The sequence below is a fragment of the Phalacrocorax aristotelis genome, chromosome 5 (assembly GCF_949628215.1).
Source record: "Phalacrocorax aristotelis chromosome 5, bGulAri2.1, whole genome shotgun sequence".
Taxonomy (NCBI): Eukaryota; Metazoa; Chordata; class Aves; order Suliformes; family Phalacrocoracidae; genus Phalacrocorax; species Phalacrocorax aristotelis.
In genome coordinates, this window is record NC_134280.1 from 19,804,234 (window position 1) to 19,829,253 (window position 25,020).

General features: G+C 38.2%; 1 protein-coding gene across 7 annotated transcripts in view; it reads left to right on the forward strand.

The window, feature by feature from the left end:
- Positions 1–25,020, forward strand: part of SLC4A10 (solute carrier family 4 member 10) — a 168,492-nt gene that overhangs the window by 140,429 nt on the left and 3,043 nt on the right. For 5 of the 7 annotated variants that reach the window (XM_075093306.1, XM_075093307.1, XM_075093304.1 and 2 more), the window contains 10 exons: positions 4,246–4,351; positions 7,072–7,233; positions 7,473–7,586; positions 8,098–8,259; positions 11,037–11,288; positions 12,672–12,740; positions 15,091–15,264; positions 15,847–15,969; positions 19,332–19,399; positions 21,060–21,176. In XM_075093306.1, coding sequence (XP_074949407.1) covers positions 4,246–4,351; positions 7,072–7,233; positions 7,473–7,586; positions 8,098–8,259; positions 11,037–11,288; positions 12,672–12,740; positions 15,091–15,264; positions 15,847–15,969; positions 19,332–19,399; positions 21,060–21,176 — 1,347 coding nt within the window. Of the gene's footprint in view, positions 1–4,245; positions 4,352–7,071; positions 7,234–7,472; positions 7,587–8,097; positions 8,260–11,036; positions 11,289–12,671; positions 12,741–15,090; positions 15,265–15,846; positions 15,970–19,331; positions 19,400–21,059; positions 21,177–21,864; positions 21,904–24,773; positions 24,800–25,020 lie in introns of all 7 variants that reach the window. The other 2 variants (XR_012660610.1, XM_075093309.1) reach the window with 2 other exon arrangements.

Consider the following 25,020-nt stretch of genomic DNA (forward strand, 5'->3'; position numbering starts at 1 on the left):
AAAATCATCAACAGTAAGTGCCTTCTAGTCTTGAAAACAACATACTGAAAAATGGCAACTGCCTAGGGATGAATGGCCGTGAGGCTTTCAAAGGAGCTGCACCATTAAAGTCTGTTTTATTTACTCACAAAAACATGGTCCAAGGCTCTTGTTCAAAGTTCTTATACTGGCTGTAATGGCAGCAGAATGGACTAGCACCATGCTGCATGTTTAAAGTCTGTGTGCGGAGGAGGGTGTGCATGACAGGTTAAAGACAAGAAAATGGTGAAGAACAAGCCTGAAGAATCGGGGGATAAGAGGTGGAAATTAGAGGGGTTCCCACACGAGACCCAGGTTAGTTTCAATTGAACAAATAGGCCTAGTGAATAAGTTTCTTGTTTGCAGTAAACAGAAAGTTACAGTCAAGATTAAAGTGTTTTGGTACAGAACCTTTCACCTGACTAGTTGTTGAGCAACAGCAATGTTTTTCTTTTATTGCTGATCTACAAAGGATGGGGAAAATATTCCCCAACTTTTCATGTAAAATAACAGGTTATAATTCACTAACCCATTCACTGTTCCTATTCACTAACCATTCCCTTTCCCATTGTCCAAAGAAAGAGGGATCATACAGAGAGTCTTTTTGGTGCTCTTACAGAAAGTAATAACTACATGTTTTGCAGAATAAAGAACACTGCTAGTTGTCTGAGGTGTCCTGAAGCTGCTGTTGTCAAACCTTAGCCTGGTTCTTTGAAAACAGGACAAGTTGTGGGAAATGTGGCACTCAGTGAAGTTATGATGGCTGCCTCAAGTTAATGAAATTTATGAAATTGAGACTTATGAAACAACAGCAAAAAGAGCTAGGAAGAATGTGGGAAGGTTGGGAGGACAAAGAAGGGAAAGGGGGTGCCATCAGTGACCTATACTGCTTATATTGTTACAGTTGGATTGGTGCTGAAGATCTAGCTGAAGTCTTGATCCTCCTGTAAAAGAGAGGTACAGGTTCCAAAGGATACCAGTTTGTCAGCCAGTCCTAAGATTTATTATTTCTAATCTACCTTTGTTCCCCATCCTGATTTGCCAGAGATTTCTTGAGCACCTTGGAAGGTGTAAAGGCAATAAAGACCCCTTGCTCTGATTATTTTTCTAGCTAGTAGGTTCAGGCCATTATTTTTCTGTTACTTTCTCCTTCGGTCAGTTCTGATCGTATGACAGTTCTGCAGTTTCCTGAAGACTGTCTTGTCTCAAACGATTTATTAGCCTGCCTCAGATTTATAAGCCACTTTGTAATAGGCTCTATTAGATGTCTAAATACCCTAGAAGAAGGCAAGCTCCTCTGATTTCTACCTAGTTGCAAAATAACGGACATTTTAAATACAGAAGGGAGCGACCTGTGATTTGGTATCTAGTGCTATTCTAGATCTGTTTGCCTCCAGCTGCTGTGAAAACAAAGCATGAGTCACTGTAGACCCTCTCACATACGAGCCAACCCATCACGGGGTGTTACAGATACCATGGGCTATATAGGTACCCATGTTTACACATCTGAATTGCTCCCAGGAGAGCAGGACGTCTTGCAGTAGCCAAAAGCATAAAGACGCAAAAAGAATTGTTCTGTCGTCAGTGTGATGAAATGGGTATATTTTGAGATTGGCAGCAGAGATTTTTTTTCCTCACTATAGTGACACCTGCGCTTTTGCCACCACAACCAGTGTCGGATTCTTCTCTGCCTATATTCTAGCCATAAAACAGTTTTTTCCTAGCCGTGATGAAAGAGAATCAAATGAATCGTTCTGTATCTTTTAGCATAATGAAGATGATTGCTGACTCCTTCTCACAAAAGGCATGGGAGTACGTTGCTAAGTTGGTACTGTATTTGGAGCTGAATATGTTGCTTAGAAAATATACTTAGATGTGTATGTATAGTCTCTTGCTCATTGGTAATAGCATAAACTCCACATAGATCTCTTGTAGTGGGCAAGTGCTCAGCACTTTGAACAACCTTACAAGAATGTAAGAGCATCTGAACCTTCAAGAGGCAACACATTTTTACTTTTTCCAGCCTTCTGAGTAATTTATCAAGAAAACAGAAAGATGTGTTAGTGGTTAACAATTCAGTGTATTTTACTTTTTCTCGTGAGAGCTGATGTCTCAGAGTAAAACATGACAATGAAAGAGACTAAAAATTTTAAAAGATTGAAGTAGAAAGCCTTATTTCACTACTGTGAGTTTCTCCTTGTGGGTCAGTTGTGTTGGGAAATAATCATTATTGAAGCAGTTACATCTGTTATGAAATGTCACACTTTGGTAGATAATCTTTTATGTTCTGGCACTGAATGATACCTCCAGTTGTGTTTTCTGGGCTGCACACGGAATGTCTTATTATCCCGCATTTCTATAATGTTAGGCAATTAGTGTGGTGCTGGAAGACAGTTATGCCGCGTTACAGTCTCACATCGAAATAGTGTTGCCAAAAGAAATATAATATTGAAAACAATGTAAAGTTATATATATCAAAACACTGAGATCATTGTTTGAATCATCTTCTCAGTAGAAATCAGGATCAGATCTTTACAGTTAGGGCCTAATTCTGCACCCATTCAGTGACAAAAGGTGGCTGCAGGGTGATTTTGGGCTGCATGGGTGGAGTTTGCACGAGTCACTTGCTGATGAACAGTCTGCCATCGGTGAAGGCCAGACTGGAATGCTGTGAAGGAGGAAAGTGGTATTGATACAGAAATAAACAGGGTGATGATCTCATCTGAAGGTGAATTACTTGAGCTGTACTAGGCTGTAGCTTCTATTGTCACGTTTCTGACTAAGGAAATAGAAATTTTGGCTTCTCTAAATTTCAAATGTAATTTTGCAGTTTGCAGCAGGTGTAGCTGTACCATGTAGTGTTGGTGACATGCACAGTCTTCCCTTCTAGTGAGAAAGTGACTGTGATTGAACAGCCCACGTCACCTTGGCCTACTGTAATCAAACCCCAATGGGCCATCACCCAGCGCCTGGCCAGTCTGCGATCTGCGATGGACGTCAGGGGCAGGGAGCTCCTGTGCTCACAGGAAACAGTAGTAACCTGAAATAGCCACCTCTGTATTGTTGCATGAACATCAAATACTCCCTTGCGATAACACAGGCATATCGTTTGTTGAGTTTATTATGGTACCCTAGCTCACTAGTAGTGGTGTGCTGCATTTAACCCATTTTGTAATATTTTAAACTATGCATTGAACACGCATTTATTCTGCACTTGGGGCCTAATCCAAAGCATGTTAAATATGTTTGAAAGATCCAGTCTACTTCAATGGGTTTTGGCTCAGGCCTGCTATTTTTCTGAATGCTGTTGCTTTTTTTTTTTCTTTCTTTTTGTTCATGGGCTGCAAGGGTTTTTTTCTTTCTTCTATAAATAGCAGCATTTAAAAATAAAAGCAGAGAGTTGTGCAAAGATAACCTGCATCACTATGTATATATTAAATACAGCTGTTGTCACATGTATAATATTGTAATCAAAATATTTTGGCACTATTCTGTACTCATAATGTAGATGGTAGAATTTCTTATACAGAAAATACTATAAATCTAGATGAGAATTGTCATTTTCTGGAAAGATAAACAGCCGCAGAGAAAATATATGGCATAGCTAAGTGAATAAACTGATACTCTCTTAGAACTGGAATGCAACTGTATGCTTAATGGCTCTCCACTCTATAGGCAGATGTTATCCTGTCCCTAGCTACTCCTGCAAGCTGTATCACAAGGGAGAGTACAGAATTTATTTACAGGCATCATAAGCACATTAAAATACTAGCAGGATAGATAGTACTATAGATTTTTAAAGTAGAATTAATTTAAAGCAAACTGCAAAGCACACTTGACATCTTAGAATCTACAGATCATCCTGCATATTCTGAAGGCTTTGTCAAAGAAAAAGCCTCCCACAGTTGCTTCAGAGGCTTTAAAGACTTAATTTTGATTTTAAATTGCCTGTTTGCAGTATTGTGCTCCCTCACGCCTTGTCACATTTTTGTATGTTAAAATATGCAATTTCAAATGAAAAGCATGCTATTAAAGCAGCTGTGGGGAAAGGAAAAACAGTGGATGCAAAAGTTGATGGGGTCTTTGGTGCTGGACTAAAATTATCATTTGAACTAAAACTATCTGGCAGAGTAGAGCACAATTTCAATATGCCATAAAGTTGATAATTTGGCTTAATATCTGATGCATCTTTTATTATTAAGGAAAAATATGATTTTGTCTTTTCAGATGCAGTTGTGTGGAACCAGAACATCCTAGCAATAAAACCTTACGATACTGGCAGGACTATAATATATCTGCATCTGATATACCATGGGGGAACCTAACTGTGTCAGTAAGTGAAATATTGGGACTTAATAAATAATGGCATAAATACAAATAATTTTGTCTCTACTACTGCAGCAAATATATTGAAAAAAATTGTTTTTTCTGATCATATTTGTTCAAATAAAGCATAAAATATACTTAACTGAACAAAGGCTAACATAGACTTTGTGGCATTATCTCCTTTTGTAAGCATTTTGCAGCCTTTGATAGTACGCATTAAAGCAAGTATGTGCATTTTGTGCCCTGCTTTGGAAACTTCTTGACACACTAGCACAAGAGTTTGACTGAGATTAAGTCTGAACATGTCAAATGACAACGGATTTGTCCTAAATTCTGCCAGATGGCAAAACCAAAGTTCCCTTGTGTAGAAAGACTCTAGAAGCATTTACTTCCCCTAAAACATCCTTACAGCTGTTTGGGCTACGAAGGAGAGGAAGGGGAGAAATTTTGTAACATTTTCTGTTCAGTGACCAAATTTCTCTCTTATGTAGGCCTTCAGTTTTGTGTGTGTCTTAGTTGTGTAATTTATTTTTCCAGGGGGTGGGGGAACAAGCTATAGACAATTTGGGGAACTTGCATGGATACGTGACTTGTTTCTAAATGGTACGCATTTCTAGGTTTAAAGGGTTTATTACTTCAGGTTTGCCTTCCTTAAAGCAACATCTACAAGTTGATTAAAATGTCATCTTGAGATCGGGCCACGGCTTATTCTCACAAATGATCATTTCATTACACAGTCAAAGAGAATTGAGGCAAAAGACACCAAACTGAAGGGTCCTCTCAAAAATATAACTGAATTAACCCTATTGTAGGCATAACCAAATGAAACGCTTAAAAGGCAATCCAGTGGACCATCTCCAGCAGATACCATTTTTTCTTCCAAAGGCAGGAATGCAGAAGAACTGGTGTCCTCCTAGCCTGAGTTAAGCAAGAGCTGCCTGACATGGCTGCTCTGTCTTGGTAGCAAGGACCGCTCCTCAACTCTGTTGGTGTGGCAACAGCAGAGAGAAAGTTGAGAAGTGCTGGCCTGAGGGATTCCAGCAATCCAGAATGAATATTCTCAAAATTGCAGCACACTCTAAGAGCATCTGTGCAGGGGCAGACTCCTCCTCTCACTTTCTCAGATCTCTGACAGTGTTTTTCAGACTACATTTGCAGCTGAGGAGATTTAAAATAACAGATTTTGTTTTAACTATAAATGTAAAAGACCGGCTGCATTATATAAAACTCTTTAAAACTTCTGTAAAAGCTTATTACCTAAACTTGAGTTTACATAGATAGCAGTATAACTGACCGACTTTTCCCATGAGTCCCTATAGTTGTCAAAAAATAACTGAAATTTTTCATCCTTTCATGTATTTATTTCTTGCAAGCATCATCAGGAAACTTCAGTTCTCCTGTGTTAGAGAATTGCAGTAAAAGATTAGACCTACTCATCTCTAAATATTTGGTTAGTCTCACCCCGCTGTCTTTTTCACTGTTTTATTTCTTCCTGTTGTGTCTTGTTTCTGAATATCTAGATTGGCACTCTGTGTTGAAAGCAACAGTAGGACCAACAATTTCTTTTGTTGTCCAGGACAAAATGAGTGTGAGCGAAGTGTTTATTCTGATGGTGACAAAATCCTTTTCAGTAGGTCTACGATGAAATTCATCCCTATGCTGTGCCAACATCAAGGTCTAGCTCAGGCCAGGACAAGTTTTCTATTTGATGTCCCAGAATCTTGAAATTTTCTTCTGGATTTCCTGAGAGGCTTTTCCCTGTCTAAACCCTTTATTGAAGTGCATCATATTTATCCCAAGTTTACTGCTATACCAATATAAAAAGTTTTCCCCTCTTTTGTCTCACAGTCATCAGAGAGCAACTGTGGTTTTTCTCAAGCTAGCCTTTGTTCAAAGCCAAAGTTTCCCATAACATGTCAAGCCACAGTATTGTGACATGAGTCTGATGAGCTAACGACCCAGTTCATTTGATACTAAAAGATAGATCCTGATCTGGCAGGATATTGCTACTCTTTATTTTTCTGCTTGTTACCTTGGAACAAGTATGATTTTAAACAACTAAGGTTGGTATTAGGAAAATTACTAGATGTTTTCTACTGTATCTGCATATTTGATCGTATATGATATTGGATAGCATTAATGTTATCAATTTGGGGGTTTGCTACATTTTATCAGATTGCCTTTTTTTAAGAAGAAAATTTGTGGAATGTGCTGCCCCCATGTGGTATTAAATGTATTGGTCTCCTTTTAGGCTAATGATGTACAGTCAAAGTAGCTTTTTCTTGAATTGCTCGGCCTGTGAAGTTAAAACAAAAAATCAGTTCTTGAGAATGCACCAGGAGCAGTGTTTCTCTTGGTAACGTTTGAACTTAGCTTTACTCTCTTGGAAGGAATAAGGAAGTGCAAGTCTGTGTTTGTAAACAGAAAATAAATAAGTGTACTTGTTCAGTTTGAAATAAATCTGGTTTTATATTAATGACTTGATGGTATGTCTTAGTGACGTCATCATTTAATACTGATTAAAAAAGAGATTCTTTTGAGGGCTTGAGAGTTTTCCGTGCAGACTAGATACAAATGTTTTAATTTTTAAAAGAATAAATTTCTAAAAATGATTTTCCTATTTCTAGTAATACAGTCTGCTTGCAATGTAGGAAGGTAACTGGAAAGAAACTACCGGTGTAAGCATGGATATTTTTCAGAACAATATTACTTTGCTCTCCCCAATAGGAATGTAAAAAGTTTCACGGAGAGTTTGTTGGACGAGCCTGTGGTCACCATGGCCCTTATGTTCCAGATGTTCTCTTCTGGTCTGTCATCTTATTCTTTTCTACAGTAACACTGTCATCCACACTGAAGCAGTTCAAAACTAGCCGATACTTCCCAACAAAGGTGTGCGCCATTTTTTTAATTCAAAAGTTGTCATTAGTCATGTGTAAGCATGAATTCCATCTGCATTGCAAATTCAGTTAACTGCTGATGAAGTGAACACTGCATCTTTGTTAGAAAATTGTATCAGAATAAGCATGATTTTAGCTGTAAGCACAAAATAGCTTAAAGCAGCGAAGATAAATAAATCATAAACCACACATGAATGTTCTAGTTAAAGTTGTCGTTTCTCCCAATCGTAGGTACGATCTGTTGTCAGCGATTTTGCTGTCTTTCTCACTATTTTGTCCATGGTTTTAATTGACTATGCCATTGGGATTCCATCACCAAAACTTCAGGTTCCAAATGCTTTTAAGGTAACTTGTTGATAAATTGCACTACCTTATTATTTTGACAGTGTGCTCTAGAGGGTTTATTATATATTTTCTTATCATCAGGGAGTAGTGATACTATTCTGAATTTTTCATGTTGAACAAGTACTACGCAACCTCTCTGATTAGTGGCTCTTTTAAGTGAACCTCTCCCATGCTTCCCCTCCATCCCCTCCATGCTTCCTAACGTATTCTGTGTGAGGACCAACCTGGCTCAAATTACCTGAAACCTAGACTACTGTAATGTTCTGGGACTCCTTCCAAAATCTGGGCTCATTGTATCAAATACAACCAAGTCTGTAATATCCCAGACGATTTTGTTATATGTAACTTCTCTTTTTGGTTTCATAGGAAGTTTAGTATTTTTCTGTGCTCGTATGTAGATTCATTTTAAAGGACGTCATATCCTAGTAATGTTTCTTGTATGTATTCTTGTGAAGTTGAAATGTAAATAACCCTTACAGTTCTGACTGGTCATGCACAACTCTTTTTATAGCCCACCAGAGATGATCGTGGCTGGTTTATTACTCCTTTGGGGCCCAATCCTTGGTGGACAGTGATAGCTGCTGTAATTCCAGCCCTGCTTTGTACTATCCTTATCTTTATGGACCAGCAGATCACAGCTGTCATTATCAATAGAAAAGAACACAAACTAAAGGTATTCAGTCAAATAGTTATATTTTCACTGTCATTTTCTGCTTCAGGTTACGTAAGGTGCCTTCATCTACTTGAGTATGCTAATTTATTACATGTTACATAGCACCCCTTTAAATTGTTATGCTTTTGCTCTCGTTGGTCTGTGTCATACCTGCGCGCTGTGTCCGTGAAGTCTTTCTGAATGTGATTTGGGACAGAGATTATTAATCAAGGCAGTGCTATCCTCTATGCTTTGTTAGAAGTATGATACCCATTTAGCTAAAGAAAAAAATCTGGAAGTTATTAATTTCCTTAAGTACCGTAATATTAATTGCCTCTTCAGATATTGACAGTGTGTTGTTCTACTGGATTGGATTTTGAAAAACTATTCAGGGGTTATTTTTTAACATACGATTTTTTTCCCTCTCTTTATCCTTCTCTGTGTTTCTACCCATCCGTTTTTTTTATGACCTTCCTGTCTTAAAGAAGGGAGAAGAATAAAACTGAGCTTTAGAGGCACAATGGGTTCTTAAAACAACATAGGACAACTTCGTGCTCTGTTCTCTAACACTTTAGTTGCCTACAGATGGAGAGAGATAAAGGGACATCACCCCTCTGAAAAACTGTTGGGCAAAATCTAGCAGCAGGTTTCTGTACATGTATATGCAGCGAGCTTAGGCTTTTTTTGACATACTTTTAATAAGCAGCAATCCAATCCCAAGTTGCTTTAGCAAACGCATTTGCAACCTTCACTTTGCACTGCCTCTTCTTGGATGATTGTGACATTTGATATGTTCTTTTTTTGCCCTCTTTGTCAGCCTGGCTCTTCATGTCAATCCATAGCATTGCATGTGGTTAACTTGACAGATGCAGGAATTTGCTGCCAAGCTTTGGAATGTGTTTTTTCAGCACTGGCATCTGGGAGTCAGATGGTCCTCCTGGCTGCCCCCTTGTCTTGCTGCGTTTTAGTTTTGCTGGGGTCTGGTGTAGCATCACCTGTTGCTATGCTTCCTTTTCTTCCCATATGTCAGGTTCCTCAGATCATGTATGAATGTGAGGAAATGCTCTCGGATTCTGTATGCATTAGCAGATACATTCCTCATAAATGTGTCAGAAGGTAAAAAAAGGTGTCTCTGTTAGGATTTAGAATTAAACTCTTTCTTTGAGTGCATTGTGCATGTAACTAATATCTGTGTTTGACACATCTCTGAGTTTCTCAAGATGTGTCTTGGAGATAAGACTCATAAGCACTTTTGGGGAGTGAAGGAAGGTTGCTAGAGTTGATTCTTTTCATTTTCTTTACTTTATATGAATTCCCCTTTTTAAATAATGTAAGCAAATAAGATGGCATTTTCATTTCGATATGTGGCTTACATTTTCATAAACCCAGACGCTTCCCATTTTAGAAGTAAAAGTTGTCTTCAGAAAGAAATGATTTGTTTGCTTCCAACTCGTTTTCCCCTCTTTTTTTATACTTCCCATAGCAAATTCTGAATAGTGCACATTTCAGCTTTTGGCAGTCTCTGTAGCAAACCCTTCCAAGTTTAGTTTAGTTACTTTTTTTATGTCAAAAGGCATTTGCATGGGTTTACAGGCAAAATTATGGTTCAACATACTCACGTTGTTTGCATGAACATCACTGTTTCATCAGACCATGACATTGGATTTGTTGCCATATTGCAAAATTTTGTGGAGATAACTACCTACCTGACTTTTTAAAGGAAAATAGCCTGAGCTCCTGCTTGCAGCTGCGTGGTGGTCCTGGATATTTACTAAAGTTGAAAAAAAAAAAATCCCTCTCAGCTATGGCAACAGATGTGAATACAACCAAGCTTGATGCAGATCATTGGTCATTTTCAAGTGCAGATTGTACTTGCAGGTTTTTAAATGTATCTAAGATTTGACCGAAAAGTTTTCCCTAGTACTACAAAAGCAAAGCAACATCCTTCTGTTGGTAAATTTACGGGGTGTTTGACTACTACAGAGATGATCCAAAACCAAAGGTTTTGTACTGACTTCTCATAGGAGTGTTTATGATACCACTTCTAAGTATTGAATAGGGAAGCCAGTAAAATAGTATCTAATGATGAATATTATTTTATAGTTTAATTTAATGTATAGCTTAATTATAGTTTAATTTATCTTAATTTCTAGCTATCTGTTCTTAGACAAGATGAAAGTACGTTAGTGAGTACTTAGTAACTGTCACATGCTTACCATCTATAAAAACTTTAAAAGGATCAATGTGGTTTTATGGCCCATTGTAGCATAAACTGACTTTGCAAATGTAATGAAAGAATTTTTGTGTAGGCAAGAATCAAAATACATTTTTTTTCCAGCTCCTGTGTAAGGATGGATGGAGGGTCTATTAAGATTAGTGCAGTGGAAAAGTTGGCAGTGCAGCTGGATGTTCTGCTTACCGAGATCCATGGAAGAGATTTATTAAAAGAGAAAATGTAGTTATTCTTCATTGTCTTGCTAGTGTCTCTTTCATAAGCAGGAAAGTATTTAGTGCCCATTGTAAAGTGGATTTATGGTATGTACACTTAACTCGTAACTGGCATGAGTCTAGTAGCATTAAGCATTTCTTGTGAACTAGTAGGAATTCCCCATAGATAACCAGTTTGCCATCACTACTGACCCAACCTGGGTAACCCATGGAAGAATGCTGTCTTTTTCCTACAAGCCACACATTTTTAAATTGTCTCTAACGGTTCATTAGGAATGTCTCCCAGGAGGGTTCTCCTTAATTCAGATGTCATTTTGTATTGTCTTGCTGTCATTACTTTTTTTTAACAGAAAGGATGTGGATACCATCTTGACCTCCTCATGGTGGCCGTCATGCTTGGAGTGTGCTCTATTATGGGATTGCCGTGGTTTGTTGCAGCCACTGTCCTCTCTATTTCCCATGTGAATAGCTTAAAACTGGAATCAGAGTGCTCCGCTCCGGGGGAACAGCCAAAATTTCTTGGAATCCGGGAGCAAAGAGTCACAGGGCTCATGATTTTTATCCTTATGGGCTCATCTGTCTTTTTGACAAGTATCCTGAAGGTAATTTGATGAAGTAAGGAAAAGCTGAAGAATACTGCACTGCACTGAATATTTCACTGTGGTTACTGTATTATTTAATGAGTGCCCTTTCCAGGCACATTACTAACTAGCATAATGTTACACAATGATGATCTAAAGTAGAATTCTAATTTTGCATAATAAAACGGCTAGGGACATCTAACATTTTTAAAACAAGAACCTTGTAATGAAATCTTCCCTCACTGAAGTCAAAGGAAGTTCTGCTATTGACCTGTAGTATATGAAGACTCACCCTTTGTCTATACTTTGGGCCCATGACAAACTATCATGAAACAGTCTTGCTAAATTATACCAATAAGTAAATTTTAGAAAATGTAAAACATTTTGCAATTTCTGGATAACTTAAAAATATTTTCACAGTTGCAAGAGAAGTATGGTTCATTTCTTGGCAATGAACATAAAAATTCTCTCACAGTGCCTGCATACTCAACACAGCTCACCATCGTCCTGAAACTGGGTGCCTAGTTGTGTAGAATCATGGAATCTTTTAGGTTGGAAAAGATCTTTAAGATCACAAGTCCAACTGTTATTATGCATTCTATGTATATATATGCATTATGTGCAATAATATGTATATATAATACCATCTATAACACTATCTATATGCATAATACTTCGAGTTTTTAAAATTATCTGGCCTCTGTGAGAGTGAGAATTTTGCCATTGGTTTCAGTAAGACTGGAATTTAGACTTGGATGTTGTCACAGCGAAGGCAATAAACCCTTAGAACTTGTGCTTCCCAGTAGTATTTTATTAAGTATGTCATAAAACCTTCACTTTGAAAGCACACAGATATGTGTTTTGTGTATTTAGTGGCAATGTTCCTTTACCTACGCACTGTATACCGAGAGCCTGAACATTTGAAATAGTCTCTTACAAAATCATTCCATAAAAGTCATTCACCCATTTTTGAATGCTTACAGCACAGAACATTTCTTTTAGCAGTATGAAGTCTTTTGTGTGTGCCTTAGAACATTTTTCTGAGGATTATAGCTTTCCTATTCAGATGCTCTCCTGAGCAGTCTTCTAAGTAAAGAATTTAAGTATGTATCAAACACTATCATTTTTCATACAGTTCTGTTAATTTTATTAATAGTGAATAAAGTATACTGTAATAACTGGCTGTGAGACGAAAATAAAACTATAGAGCCAGCTTCTTATTTTGCTTTATACTCTGAGAAACATTATTAATTTGTAATTGAGTGACTCTGAATTTACAACTTGTCTGATTAATGCAGGCATATGGCACTTTGAATTTCAACTGTTTAGAATGTCTTTCTAGAAGCATTTAAATTTGTTAAATGGTATTTAATATGCTCTTCCCTTTCTCTGCTTGCTGTACAGTTTATTCCTATGCCAGTACTTTACGGAGTGTTTCTTTACATGGGTGCTTCGTCTCTAAAGGGAATTCAGGTAAAATGGATTTATGAAGAGTGTGTTACTGTTGATGCTTTCTATAAAACATGTAGCTATTCTTATTATATTATTATCTTTTGTGTATAATCTTAAAGGAATGTTGCCAACCTCAAATTCTTGAAAGTGACTCACTTAAAGAGGAAAATAGATTACCTCTAAATAGAGTATTCCCTTTAGGTATTGTGCTCCAATTTGCTACTTTTTAGGTGCTGATTTTTCTGTTCTCCCTTGTTATCAAGGGAATTTTGGCTGAACCTAAAAACTGAGTAACTGTCAGGATCTCTTCCCCTGCCTCCCCTGCCTCCCCGTTCACTTGCCTGCTGCCTTTTCAGCTCCCAAGTCAGTGCCTTTGTAGTGGTACGCTTGATCTTGAGCTTTGCCTGTATGAGGCTTTTGGCTAACTTGCCCTAAAACTAACAGAGGTGAGATCTTAAAGACATTACCTGTGCAAATAAATGCCCCAGGCAGGGAAGTGGAACCGTTGCAAGTCCCATGCTACTTAATTTCTGGCCTCAGGGATGAAGGGCAAGTTTAGTGGAAGGGCACCATTCCAGCAGTGGCTTTACGTAGGAGCCCCAGCAGAAGCTAGGCACTCCAGCACTGAGGTCAGGGTTGGTAATGGTAGCCTGTGTACCATTCCTCCTGGATGACTGCAGCATTAAATGTTACAGTGTCAAATCTTTTAGCCCATCTGACACAAGCACTCAAATTTTCAATTATGCCTTTGGTTGTTACCAAAAGTTGAGGAATTCATACACCTTCCAAAACAATTGAGAAAGAACAACCTGTTCAGTTACACTGTGCAAAAGGTTGTCAAATGCAAAGAGCAAAGAAAACGCCTGATTATTTCTTTCATTATATTTAAATTTTTGATTGCGAGTTAAAAATGGCTTGCTTTTTTTACCTCTATAATTTATAGGCAAAGTTGGCAACATCTCTTGTTTCTTGACTGGTGTTTTCTATTCAGAGACTCTTCTTTTATAACTTTGCCTAGCTCTTAACCATTTGGGTTGATATTCTAAGAAGTGTAGTTTGGCTTTTACTGAGGTTTAGATAATTTCAACTTAATATGGTTCAGCTGTTTCTCAGAACAAGGGTATGAGAAAGTACACTATTGAGGAGTGTTTTTAAGGCATGCTAAAATCTGGTTATCTTTACTTGGAAAAGTGATAGCACCCCCCTCCCTTTCTCCCTCCCCCAAGCTGGGACAAGGAATTGAGATTTGATAAGATGGCTTTTGTGGGAGGATGTGCCTTTTGCTGTTTCTGTGAAAAAGAAATCTGCTCAAATCTGGCCAAATGATAAGCCTTTAAAAATGCAGTTTGCACATGCTCAGTAAAAATTCCTGAAACTTGAAGTTCCTGAAGACTGTGTGAATAAAGCAAGGCTCATCTGTACAGGAAGAAATGGTGCAACACTGTGCTATAGCAGCTCACACCAAGTCTTGGGTCAGCATGGAGCCAAATAGGTCTGAAAAACAAGAACCTCTCGTGTGCATTCCTAACGGCGTGGCAGTTGGCTTTCTGGCTGGCCTTCCCCCCCCGCCAGGTTTTGTGAAGAAAGTGCAATAGGGAAAAGACAACAGACTGGGATAAAGTGTCTGGTGAAATATACTGGGGGGGGGAAAAAAAGGAGTTTCATCCACAGGAGATAAAAGACTGAGGAGATCCCTCATGATCAGCTTTTTCTGTGCTAAAGAAAGCAGAGCTCAGTTGTTGAAAAACAGAAGTTTAGAATGTATTAGAAAGGCAGTGTGATAGTGCGTATGCCCAACAGGATCAACCAGCTTCCGCGCAGTTTGATTCACAGTTGATTCACATATACTTTTAAGTCTGTCTTTGCCTAACTTTAAGAGTTCTTGACTTGAAATCTTAGCAGTACTACTTTAAAGTAACTATTTTCTGTGCGTATAACATGTTATGCAGTTATGAGCAGGATGTTCCCTGGTGTGTGACTATACAGAATGTAATTCAGCAGAATCCAACATCTCAGCACATCGGCAGTAGAAATACCTAGGGAGACACGCGCATTAGAATTGAACTTAAGAAGCATGACTAACCAAACAATTAAACTCTACTTAAAAAATGCAGTTTTCATTCTTACTCTGGTGGCTGAACCGGAGAGAAGACGAGTCCTTTACCACTGTTGGACTAGTACAGATTCATGGCTCATGACTGTAACTGAGGTAGTCTGTTTTTTGTCCTCCTGAACTTCTGCACAGTTTTTACCTGTAGAATAACAAGCTAGGCTCTTAGGATATTCAGGATCTCTTAGGCACTGTGTGAACGTCAGCATAGATGATCCTACAGCTCATTTTGATGCAAACATTTTAAAATTTCTCTTTCAGCTTTTTGACAGGATAAAGTTATTCTGGATGCCTGCAAAGCATCAGCCAGATTTTATTTATCTGAGGCATGTTCCTCTCAGAAAGGTCCATCTCTTCACTGTAATTCAGCTGAGTTGTCTTGTGCTTCTGTGGATTATAAAGGTTTCAAGAGCTGCCATTGTCTTTCCTATGATGGTATGAAATATTTTTTATTTCCTCTGAATATCCCTTTTCACTTGTGGATAATTATTATTGAAGAAAAAAATTGTGGACAGGTAATTACAATATTGCTTTGATTCAGTGTTCAAGGACGATTCATACTGAAGGAAGGAAAAATTCTACATATAACCTTTAGTTTGAGTCCCGGTTCCACTCTGTTTATATTTGTGGATAGCCCAACTGTGTATTCTCTTGGGGAAAACTCTTAAGAAAAAAATTTAAAATTTGATATTTTTATTTAAGGAGTAGTGCTTAATCATTTTACAGAACAAACATTCACTCATTAAGGAAGATTGTTCATTCCACTGAGGAACTTTACTGATAGCAATGTGTCTTGCTGGAAAGAAAAGAAAAATCTGTTCTGTTGTTTAAGTGATTGTTTGTCTGATTATTTCACTAACTGAAAATAAGAAGATACCTACTGACCTGCTGTTAGCCTGTCCAAATTAAAGGATAAAATTGTAGCTGGAAACTGTGGTCACTTTTGAAAGTATTCCTCCACAAGCAATAGTTAGTTTTACTTGCTTAATTTCCTAACTTTTTGTATTGTCTTTACAGGTCCTAGCTTTGGTATTTGTCCGAAAACTCATGGATTTCTTTTTTACTAAGCGGGAGCTCAGTTGGTTAGATGATTTGATGCCTGAGAGCAAGAAAAAGAAACTGGAAGATGCTGAGAAAGAGGTGGGTCATGGTTTCAGTTTTTTTTCACTGTGTAGCACTTTATCAGTTTTTCCCTTAGACAATCAGAGAAAATTCTGTCAATCAGGCATTTTCCATGCAACAGGCAGATTTGTTAACAGTATACAAACTGTAATATTTTCATATTTTATTTCTAAGGTTAAAAATCTAACAGGCTTAGGTGGGGATGTCTGTTAGACAGAGATTCTTATGCTGTCATACTGTCATATAACATAGTATGTACAGTGCTGCTGGGACTGCTCCTGAGACCCACTCAGATGTTGTGGAGGAATGAACCTGTCTCTGCAGGAAGACCCTGAGATGCCTGGTGCAATTCGATGCTGTGTTGGGAATGGCCTCGTCCCTGCTGGAGATGCTGAGGAGAGCACTGCAGAACTGAAGGGGCATAGCGTGTCCCAGCTACAGCAGAGCCATACATAGGTCACACGCAATCACCCTGTTCCCTCCCCGCTCAGCAGCGTCACAGCCCTGTGCAGTATCCCTATTACACTCTGGGCCAGCGTTTTCCTTCTGCTACTGCAGAAACAATTTACTTCCACTTTCTAATGAAAAGATCAGTGATGCTGCTTCACCCCTGTTAACCAAATCCTCAGGCTTTTACTTACAGCCTGTGGCACTACCACCCACTTGACTGTTTCAGATCTGGACTCCTCGTCTCCTTTCAAAGAATATGCATTTCAGATCATTCTTATAAACTTGATACAGGACAGATTCTTACACATTTCCACTCAGAATGTTCCTGTGTTTTGACAGTGAAACACATATCTTTCTGATTGTAGATTTCTAAGCAGTTTTGCATCTGTTTGATAGCATTTTCATCTAGCTGCTGCTTCGTGAATTGCTTCTTTGAATATCATATGAAACTGTGGGAATATAAAGTAACTTTATGTGTAATGGACGGAGGTCTTTGTCCTTTGTCCCTGCTATCAGCCACCTGAGCAATGTCACCTGTTCGGGAACATCAATACTGGGCCCAAATAAATGAGGGACAAGTCTCGATGGAGAAATGCTAACTGCAGGAGCAGTAGGTAGAATATGTTGGTGCCTGGTTATTTTAAATGGGAGTCCTGTGTCCTGTGCCAGCACTTTTGAATAGTAGCATGGTGTGAGGCTGTGGCTGCAGTGGGAGGTGAAGGTGCAGATGATGCCACGTGGTCTTGGCAGGCTGTGGTCACTTCTAGGCAAGAGTGCTCTGGGGACAGTTGTACATATGACCTCTTAAGATGCCCTGAAGACCTCTGCAAAAGCCCGAGACCCGTGAGATGCTAAGTTTTGGTGCTACAAGAGTATTGCAAAAACTAGACAATGTGAATGGATAGATCAGCAATTTATGCTTAGGGATGCCCTTAGATGTGATCTGAGACCAGTGTAATGGTGTGTGTAAGCATTCCCATTGGTAAGTCTATTTGGAGAAATAGGACGTGAGCTAATACTTTGAATGTGTAACTATGAAAACTAGATTTCCCTGCCTTCAGGATTCTTCCGTGACCTTTGACAACTCACTGCCTCATCTGTAACCTGGAGAACTGTAACTTTCCTTTCTTTGACACATTGAACCATACCTTCATTGAATACACTTTGGGGAAAAGGTTTTACCTAGGTGACGAACTTCATGATGATTATTTGCTATTAGAATGTGCTTGTAAAACTACTAGGCTGAAATTAAAATATGTGAGTCATTGTTTCCCCCCTTGAATCGAAGCAGACCAGAGAGTTGTTTCATCACAGTATCTGTTGTCATCACAATTCAGAGTAAGCAAAAGTCACCAAGGTAGCTCTCTTCTTGTGGGTCTGGTTATTGGAAAGAATTCCTTGTTATCCTTATGTTTTGGTTATATGTCACTTTCCTTCCCATGCTTGATAGGATGTCATCAGAAAACAAACCTGGGAAAATCTACTGGTGTTACTTTATTTCATTCACTGTCTATTTTGAGAGGTTATTTTTACATATTTTGGCATTTCTAAATATTTGGAGCTATTATTAAGACTGTTCAACTGTCAAAAACTTATGAAGCTGTGAAGCCTGGAAATGACAAAATTAACTAGTAATAAAACTTCTGACATGTAGCCTAAGGAATTAATTGGAGAGTTGCTATCACACGGCTTTTAAAAATAGCAGTATTCTACCCACAAGACTATTCAGAAATATAGTTGACGAGATCTGAAACTTACTTGATTGGTTCCTAATTTCATCACTTAAGTTGTTTTTATGCTTTTAGGCCATGTTTTTCCAAGGCTTTGTACATTTATAGTGGATATTATATGTGCCTTCTTCTCCCAGACCTCCTTTGGAAGCCACTTCGATGTTAATCAATTAAGTGTCTCTGAGGCAGGAATGAACAAAGTGACTTCTCCTATCTGGAGAAAAAAATGTTGTGTATTTTAAAATAGTTGTTCTACTATTTTGGAATATTGTACTGGCTCCTCCAGCTAATACCTATTTATCAGTGTGTGTGATGAATGTGGGGGTTTGGTAAGCTCTTTCTGGGAGAGCCAGCTCACACTTTCAAACAGGCACCAGAGTAAACTGTTACAAAGCCATCTAATGAAGGGAAGAAAGATGTGGCGGTCTCTGGGTGCCTGGTATGCTCCTACACCCCCAGCGCAACGGTTCAGGGCAGGATTTAATCGTTACATTCATGTGAAGGCACATTAACCTCCTGGCTGTGGTTTTTGTAACCTAACAGGGGTGCGAGCCTTGAGAATCCTCCCGTGGAGCTTTGAGCTGATGTCTGACAGACAGAAACTTGTTTTCCTTTGTTCTTGCAAGCAGGACATGGTGCTTGAGGAGTGGTGTTTTGTTCTCCCCTCCCCCTAAGACAGGTTTTCTAAATTTGTAATATTTGACAAAAAGATTTCTGGTAGATATGTCGCCTAGTTCTCCTCACGTCCTGTTACGGAAGTCTCTTCTCTGTTCGAGTGAAAACTGATTTTGGTGTCGTGTTTCACTACCCGTCACTCCAATAAAACCTTATCAGTATTAAAACTGTGTGTGCAAAGTTAAATTTGGCTTCCCTAATGTTTGCATGTTAACAATGCAATGTCTGTATCATGTTATGCATGATACTTAAAATTCACCATACAGTTGCTCACTCAGTGTTACTAATTTTTTTAGTTCTTTGTTGTTACAAAAGTGTCTTCTCTATTTGGCATTGAAAAATAACATTAAGTGAAGATACATCTTTTAAAATAGAGGGCTTTAAATGTCAAATATTTAAATTAAGAGAGTTGAAAAGTATCTTTAATGACTTCAAATAAACAAGAAAACGGGAAAAAGGATTAAAGTAACTAAATTTCACTTTTCACATCATATCCTGTCTCACATCTAAATTCCTTCCTTCTAGGAAGAGCAAAGTATGTTAGCAATGGAAGAGGAGGGGACTGTTCAGTTACCACTAGAAGGACATTACAGGTAAAATATACCTTTCCTCTTTTAGGTGAGTTGAAATTAAACAAATAAAATAAACATGCCACAGTTTTTATTCTTAATGCTTACTGAATGCCAGGAGGACGTTTGTCTGGTAGTAGAGTACAGATAGGTGAACTGAACTATGTACTGCAGCGTTTAACAAGCTCAGTCCTTTTCTAGTCTTTCCACGTGATCTCACAGTCACTTGGAAGAGGACACACCAGCTGAAGTTTTCCCTTGGGCAGGACTGATCAGGACTGAACCTTGGCTTCTGACATGCACAGTACAAAAGGAAGATGTAGAGCAGGTCAAACCCTTCGTCCTGATGCTAGCAGGGAGACAGGAAAGGTTTTGAACACAGGCCAGAAAAACTAGATTCTTACAGTATTACATTTTCAAACATTCTCATTAAGATCGTATCTCTGTGAGATAGTAAGTGAATCAAGAGCTGTCCAGGGTAGATGTGGCATAATGCAGGGTTGGCACAACTTAAGCATGAAAACCTGTGTTATAGGTAGTAATAACGAACGTGGCCAGCCCGTAAGGACTCTCGTTTACAGTTTTCAGAAAGAAAGTTCATAATAAAGATCTGAAACATCTGCTGATAGTAACCTCTGCATTAACATGGAGTTCATAGGAACACTATCTCAGAGTGGCCGCCTCATACATTTTAATGCAAGGTTACCCTAATGTCTCCTAAGGCAAATAACTGTCTGTTTCTCTGAAAAGTCCCAGCCTATTTCTTACTTTTGATTCATCACACTTCTAATGGCCTGTTTTTTTCTTCTTTTGTCCATACCTTTCTGTCCTGTTTTATATTAGCAATACTTAGCTTACTTTATCTTGAAGTGTGATCTTTATTGATCTATAGTGTGTTTACTTAGGTAGAGTTGCCTGGATAATATCTGACTTTCTGTACTCCAAGGGTAAGAGTCCTACAGCTAAAAAGGAGTCAAGGCATTGGTCAATAAAGTGGTTCCCCAAAACACTGTGAAAACAAGTTTACTGAGGGCTTACTGAATGTCAAGCCATACGTAAACCATGAGGTCAGGAAAAATATACAGGCAGGCCCTTAAAATATTTAAGAATTTATTATTCTTCAGTGTATAAAAACATATTTGGAGCAGTCCAGGTAAAGCTAAGGGCATAATGGCTACAAAGTGCTGCTTAAAAGCTACTGATTACCTTGTTTAACTGGGGCATTTTTATTAGATCTCTTAAATCTTTGGCTTTGTCAAGGTTTTTGATTGCTTTTGAAATGGTTTTAAAAGCAGGTGGAGTTTTAGAGCATAAATACTTTCAGGAACTCTTAGGATTCATCTTTAATCCAACTATGCCACAGGCGTGCTGGGAGATCTTGGGCAATATTTAGTTTCACAGTTCCTCATTTTTCTCTGTCTGTTAGTTGGAAGCGAAACAGGATACTTTATTGATGTTGCTGTGATTAATTGCTGTTGGAGGAGGAAAATGAAAAAAAAGTGCTAAGATGTTTTAAGATAATACTTAAGTCATTGTTCAGGTTTTTTGAAGTTTAACTAATTTCTTAACTTATATTGCACTTATTGTCATCACTATCGGTTTTCAAGGACTTCTATAGATTTAATAAGTAAGAAAGACTCATTGATCATTGTTTTATTGTGCATTTACTTTTATTCTTGCCTAGAGATGACCCATCTGTGATAAACATTTCTGATGAAATGGCAAAAACTGCCGTGTGGAAGACATTGTTGATATCCTCGGAGAATGCAAAAGACAAGGAGTCAAGCTTTCCTTCTAAAAGGTTTTAATTTTTTTTACTACATTATACTTCATATATTGGTGTCAAACCAATATTAGAATATTGTGCTAGGGTTTAGAAAGATTTCTAGCATCTTGCAGTTTTATTTTTTGAGGTTTCCTTTTATTTATGTCCAGTTATGACGTTCTGAGCTCAAAACACAAGTTCACTACATGTGTATATTGAAAAAAAAAAAAAAGACAAATATTTGCATGCTACTTAGTTAAGCTACAGTGGAAAATGAAGTTGAGCATGCCTGATGCTTGTGTAATGAACCGCCAACCTACACCGGGATATTGCACAACAGCTGTTGTGTTTGTTCTGCTTGCTTTTGTTCTTTCCTCTTGAAAAAGAAGTGGTCATCACTGCCCTGGAAATACCTATGTGAAGAGCCCAGTATTGTGAATGCAATCTACTAATATTTGGAGTGAAAATAATTTTAAGATTGCATCACTTCTTTTCCTTTTCCTGCCTACTTGACTTGTACTCAAAACAGTTACATACTCTTAAATTTTAGTCCAGACAAATGTAAAATGAAGCAACAATGTTTCATCTGGACTACAGAGTTAGAGGAATAAGAAAACACTAAATACAAGCACAGTGTGATTGTAAGAGAGATTTTCCTATTTCCACAAATTTTAAATTTAACTATTTTCTACTTAATTGTTTTATATCACATTTTTGCCATAAGCTCCCCTTCCTAATCACTCTAGAAGCTGATTCCCCAAAGGTAAGACCCTGCCTCCCAACCTTTTCCTTCATTGTATCTTCCTATTCAAAGTGGTGTCACCTAGGAACCCAAATGACTTGACTTGGTGTAATTTTTGGGGAGACAGAATGAAAAGAAATTTCAAGTAGGGAAGTAAAATGTCTTCATCAAAGTCCTCAATATTAAAATTTGAAATTTTTTGTGTAATAAAAATAGAAACTGCAGATGTATATTTAAATGTTAGATTGCATTTATTCCTAGATTTTTTCATTAACTCTTTGACTTTTTTGAAACACAAAATTAGATTCTGCCTATTTCTAAATCTAGTTTTCAAAACAAGCTCCATGTTTGAAACAGCTGGTCATTGTTCCGTGCTGAAAAGATGCAGTAAGAAAAAAAAATGTTGTAGCGAAACACATTTTTACATTTTGTCTCCCCAAAACGGCATGCTGCCTTTCAGTGTTGTTCCTTTCCCTAAACAGCATGAACAAGATGCACAGTAGATGACCAGAGAATCTTCATTTCAGACACCCCTGGAGCAGCCCACTAATGCGATCATTTCAATGGTATTTCACGGACATTCAGAACAGCAGTGTAGTTCTGATCTGCCTTCTGCCCTACACACGGTCAGTGTGGTGCATGGGAGAAGGACGTACAGCAGGGTTTTCTTACCTTTTGTCCTCTGCTGCCCAGGCTGTGAAAGCCTGGAGAAAGAGAAGAAACTGATGCGGTACATCCGCAGCCACTGGGTATGCAGTAGTTGCAGTTTTTCCGGTGGATGTTGCTTTCTTTGATGGTATGACAGATTATGTAAGCATGTACTGTTTTACCTGAAATTCTTAAAGATACGTTGAGCAAAGAGCATCCACGTAGGCTGTGGCTCAGACAACATTGGTAGAAGATGCCTTTCCACTGCAGTAAAATAGAAACTCATTTTCTAATGAGCTCATTTTCAAGCTGTTCTTGTATCTTTGCTCAGGAAAACACTGACTCAGGTGAAAAGGAGCTAAAGGATCACAGGTTTTTTCTGGTTTTAGGTATGAGTGTCCCGTTTGTAAAGGAACAATCTCTTAATGAATCTGAAATCCTGCGTTTTCGTGTGCTCTAGCTTGCCTCAAGATTCCCAGACAGAAGTACATTCAAAGAACTTTAAACCTGCAAGGCTTGCTTTCTGATAAGCACAACCATAGACCCCATTAATCTTAAATCATATTAGAGACAGAGCTAAAGAAACATTATATTCCTAAATGCATGTGTCATTACATGAAGATATAATGCAATCCTAGGTAAGTACTGAGAAAAAAGAAAGCTTGGAATGGGCGCAGTGTTAAGGATATTTTTTTGCAAATGATCAAGATCATCAGTATTACCTTATACAATTCCCTTTGGTGAAGGATATCTTACCACAGGGGCAACAAAACCACATCGTTTTGAAATTAATTTTACTGATGCCTTTTGAGGTTTGACTACAAAAGTGTTTAGTACTCCTTTTCCTGTTGTCCGGTCTACTTCCTTATACTAATATTGAAAAATATTTTAAAAAGGGGATAGTTAAATTATGATACTGTACTATGATTTCCTGTAAAGCCTTTTACGTAAGACACTGATCAGTTAATGTAGGGTGGTTTCTGGAGTATGTAAAATCTGGAAGTTCTTCATACTAATTAAATACTGAGTTGACTTGGCCAATGAAAGACTGGCCAATAATAAACTAAGATAATCTCAAAGACATATTTTAGGCAGGAAGGGTTTATACAAACTTTCTCAGCCTGATGCATATGGAATATCTATCATAAGCTCTGCCCTGCCCCTGGCTCCGTGAGGTAGTGTGATGTGTGACAATATTTAAGTGTCTGAGGAGAGGACTTAAGTGAGATTTACTATTGCCTAACTGTAGGGGCACCTGAACTTTACAATTTTCCAACCTTAATTTTTCATTACGAAAACTCCTAGGGACCTAAAGGTCAGCTTTTGAGCCTGTCTTGGTAGAACTGAACACCAAGGCACCCATCTGAAACACAGACCTCTTTGGTACATGCAATTAAATATTCTTCTGGCTTTGCTTGTAACATTAAGCCCTTCAGATGGCGATTTCAAAACATACGCAGAAGATCTGACCATGTATAGAAGGTAGTCCTAGCCGGTCTTTTCAAGTATTGGAGAAGGAGGCATCTATCACTTTGTAGATGGTATGAGTTACCTTCTCTACCTGAAGATACGCAAGTCCCGCATCCCAAGCCTTCCTTCTCAGGCACTTTAGACCACTCCCTTAGTAGGGAGGATGAGAGTTCCAAGTCCCTAACAGACCCACCAGTTACGTGTTTTACTGGTAAAAGACTGGATTTGTCCTTTTTTTTTTTTTTTTTCAAATTTCTCAAGGCATTAAAGCCCACATCTGCAGGAGATGCTCAGAGATGTGAATCCTAAATAGAAGGAAGACTTTCCTGGTATCAGAGGCACCTAAAACGTGGAAATATTATAGACTGTAAGGCACACAACACATCCTCAGTGTTTGCTTTTACTAAGCACAGGTAACTCTCTGCCTGCTGTACCGCTGCACTTTAAATTCACCCCCCAGGAATTTGTTTGCATACCCTTTGTGTGCGGGAAGCGTAACATACCCAGTTCTATCACTGTTCTACAGAAGGTGACAGATTTGGCAGTTGAAGTGGCAGAAGTTGGTATTCTTTAGCTATTTCCATTAACACCTCTGGAAGCTGCCATAGGCATAGAAGTGAGCTTTGGCTGAACTGAATTGTATCCTTAAAGCAATTTTTATGTGACGAAAAATGTCAGATGATTGTAAAATTGTGCATGAATCACCTTAAGAATTTGAGAATTGATCTTGCTTTAAGTCTTGTGTAACTCAGCCTATTTCTCATTCATTCTAGTTAAGGAATTATTCCCATGAAACCTGGTAGGTTATATGCTTGATACAGGTTTGTTCTCAGAATCATCTGTTTTTTCAGCTACCCTGCAACTCTTTGTTGAAGGCTTGATTTGCCTGTGTTGTGGAAGCCTCTCTGCATTTTCATAGTGTGATTGAACCTCATTGCAAGAACATGACTCTTTATTTATTTACACTGTTGTAAATTAGGACCCTCTTCACAAAAAAAAAAAAAAAAAAAGCATCTCCTT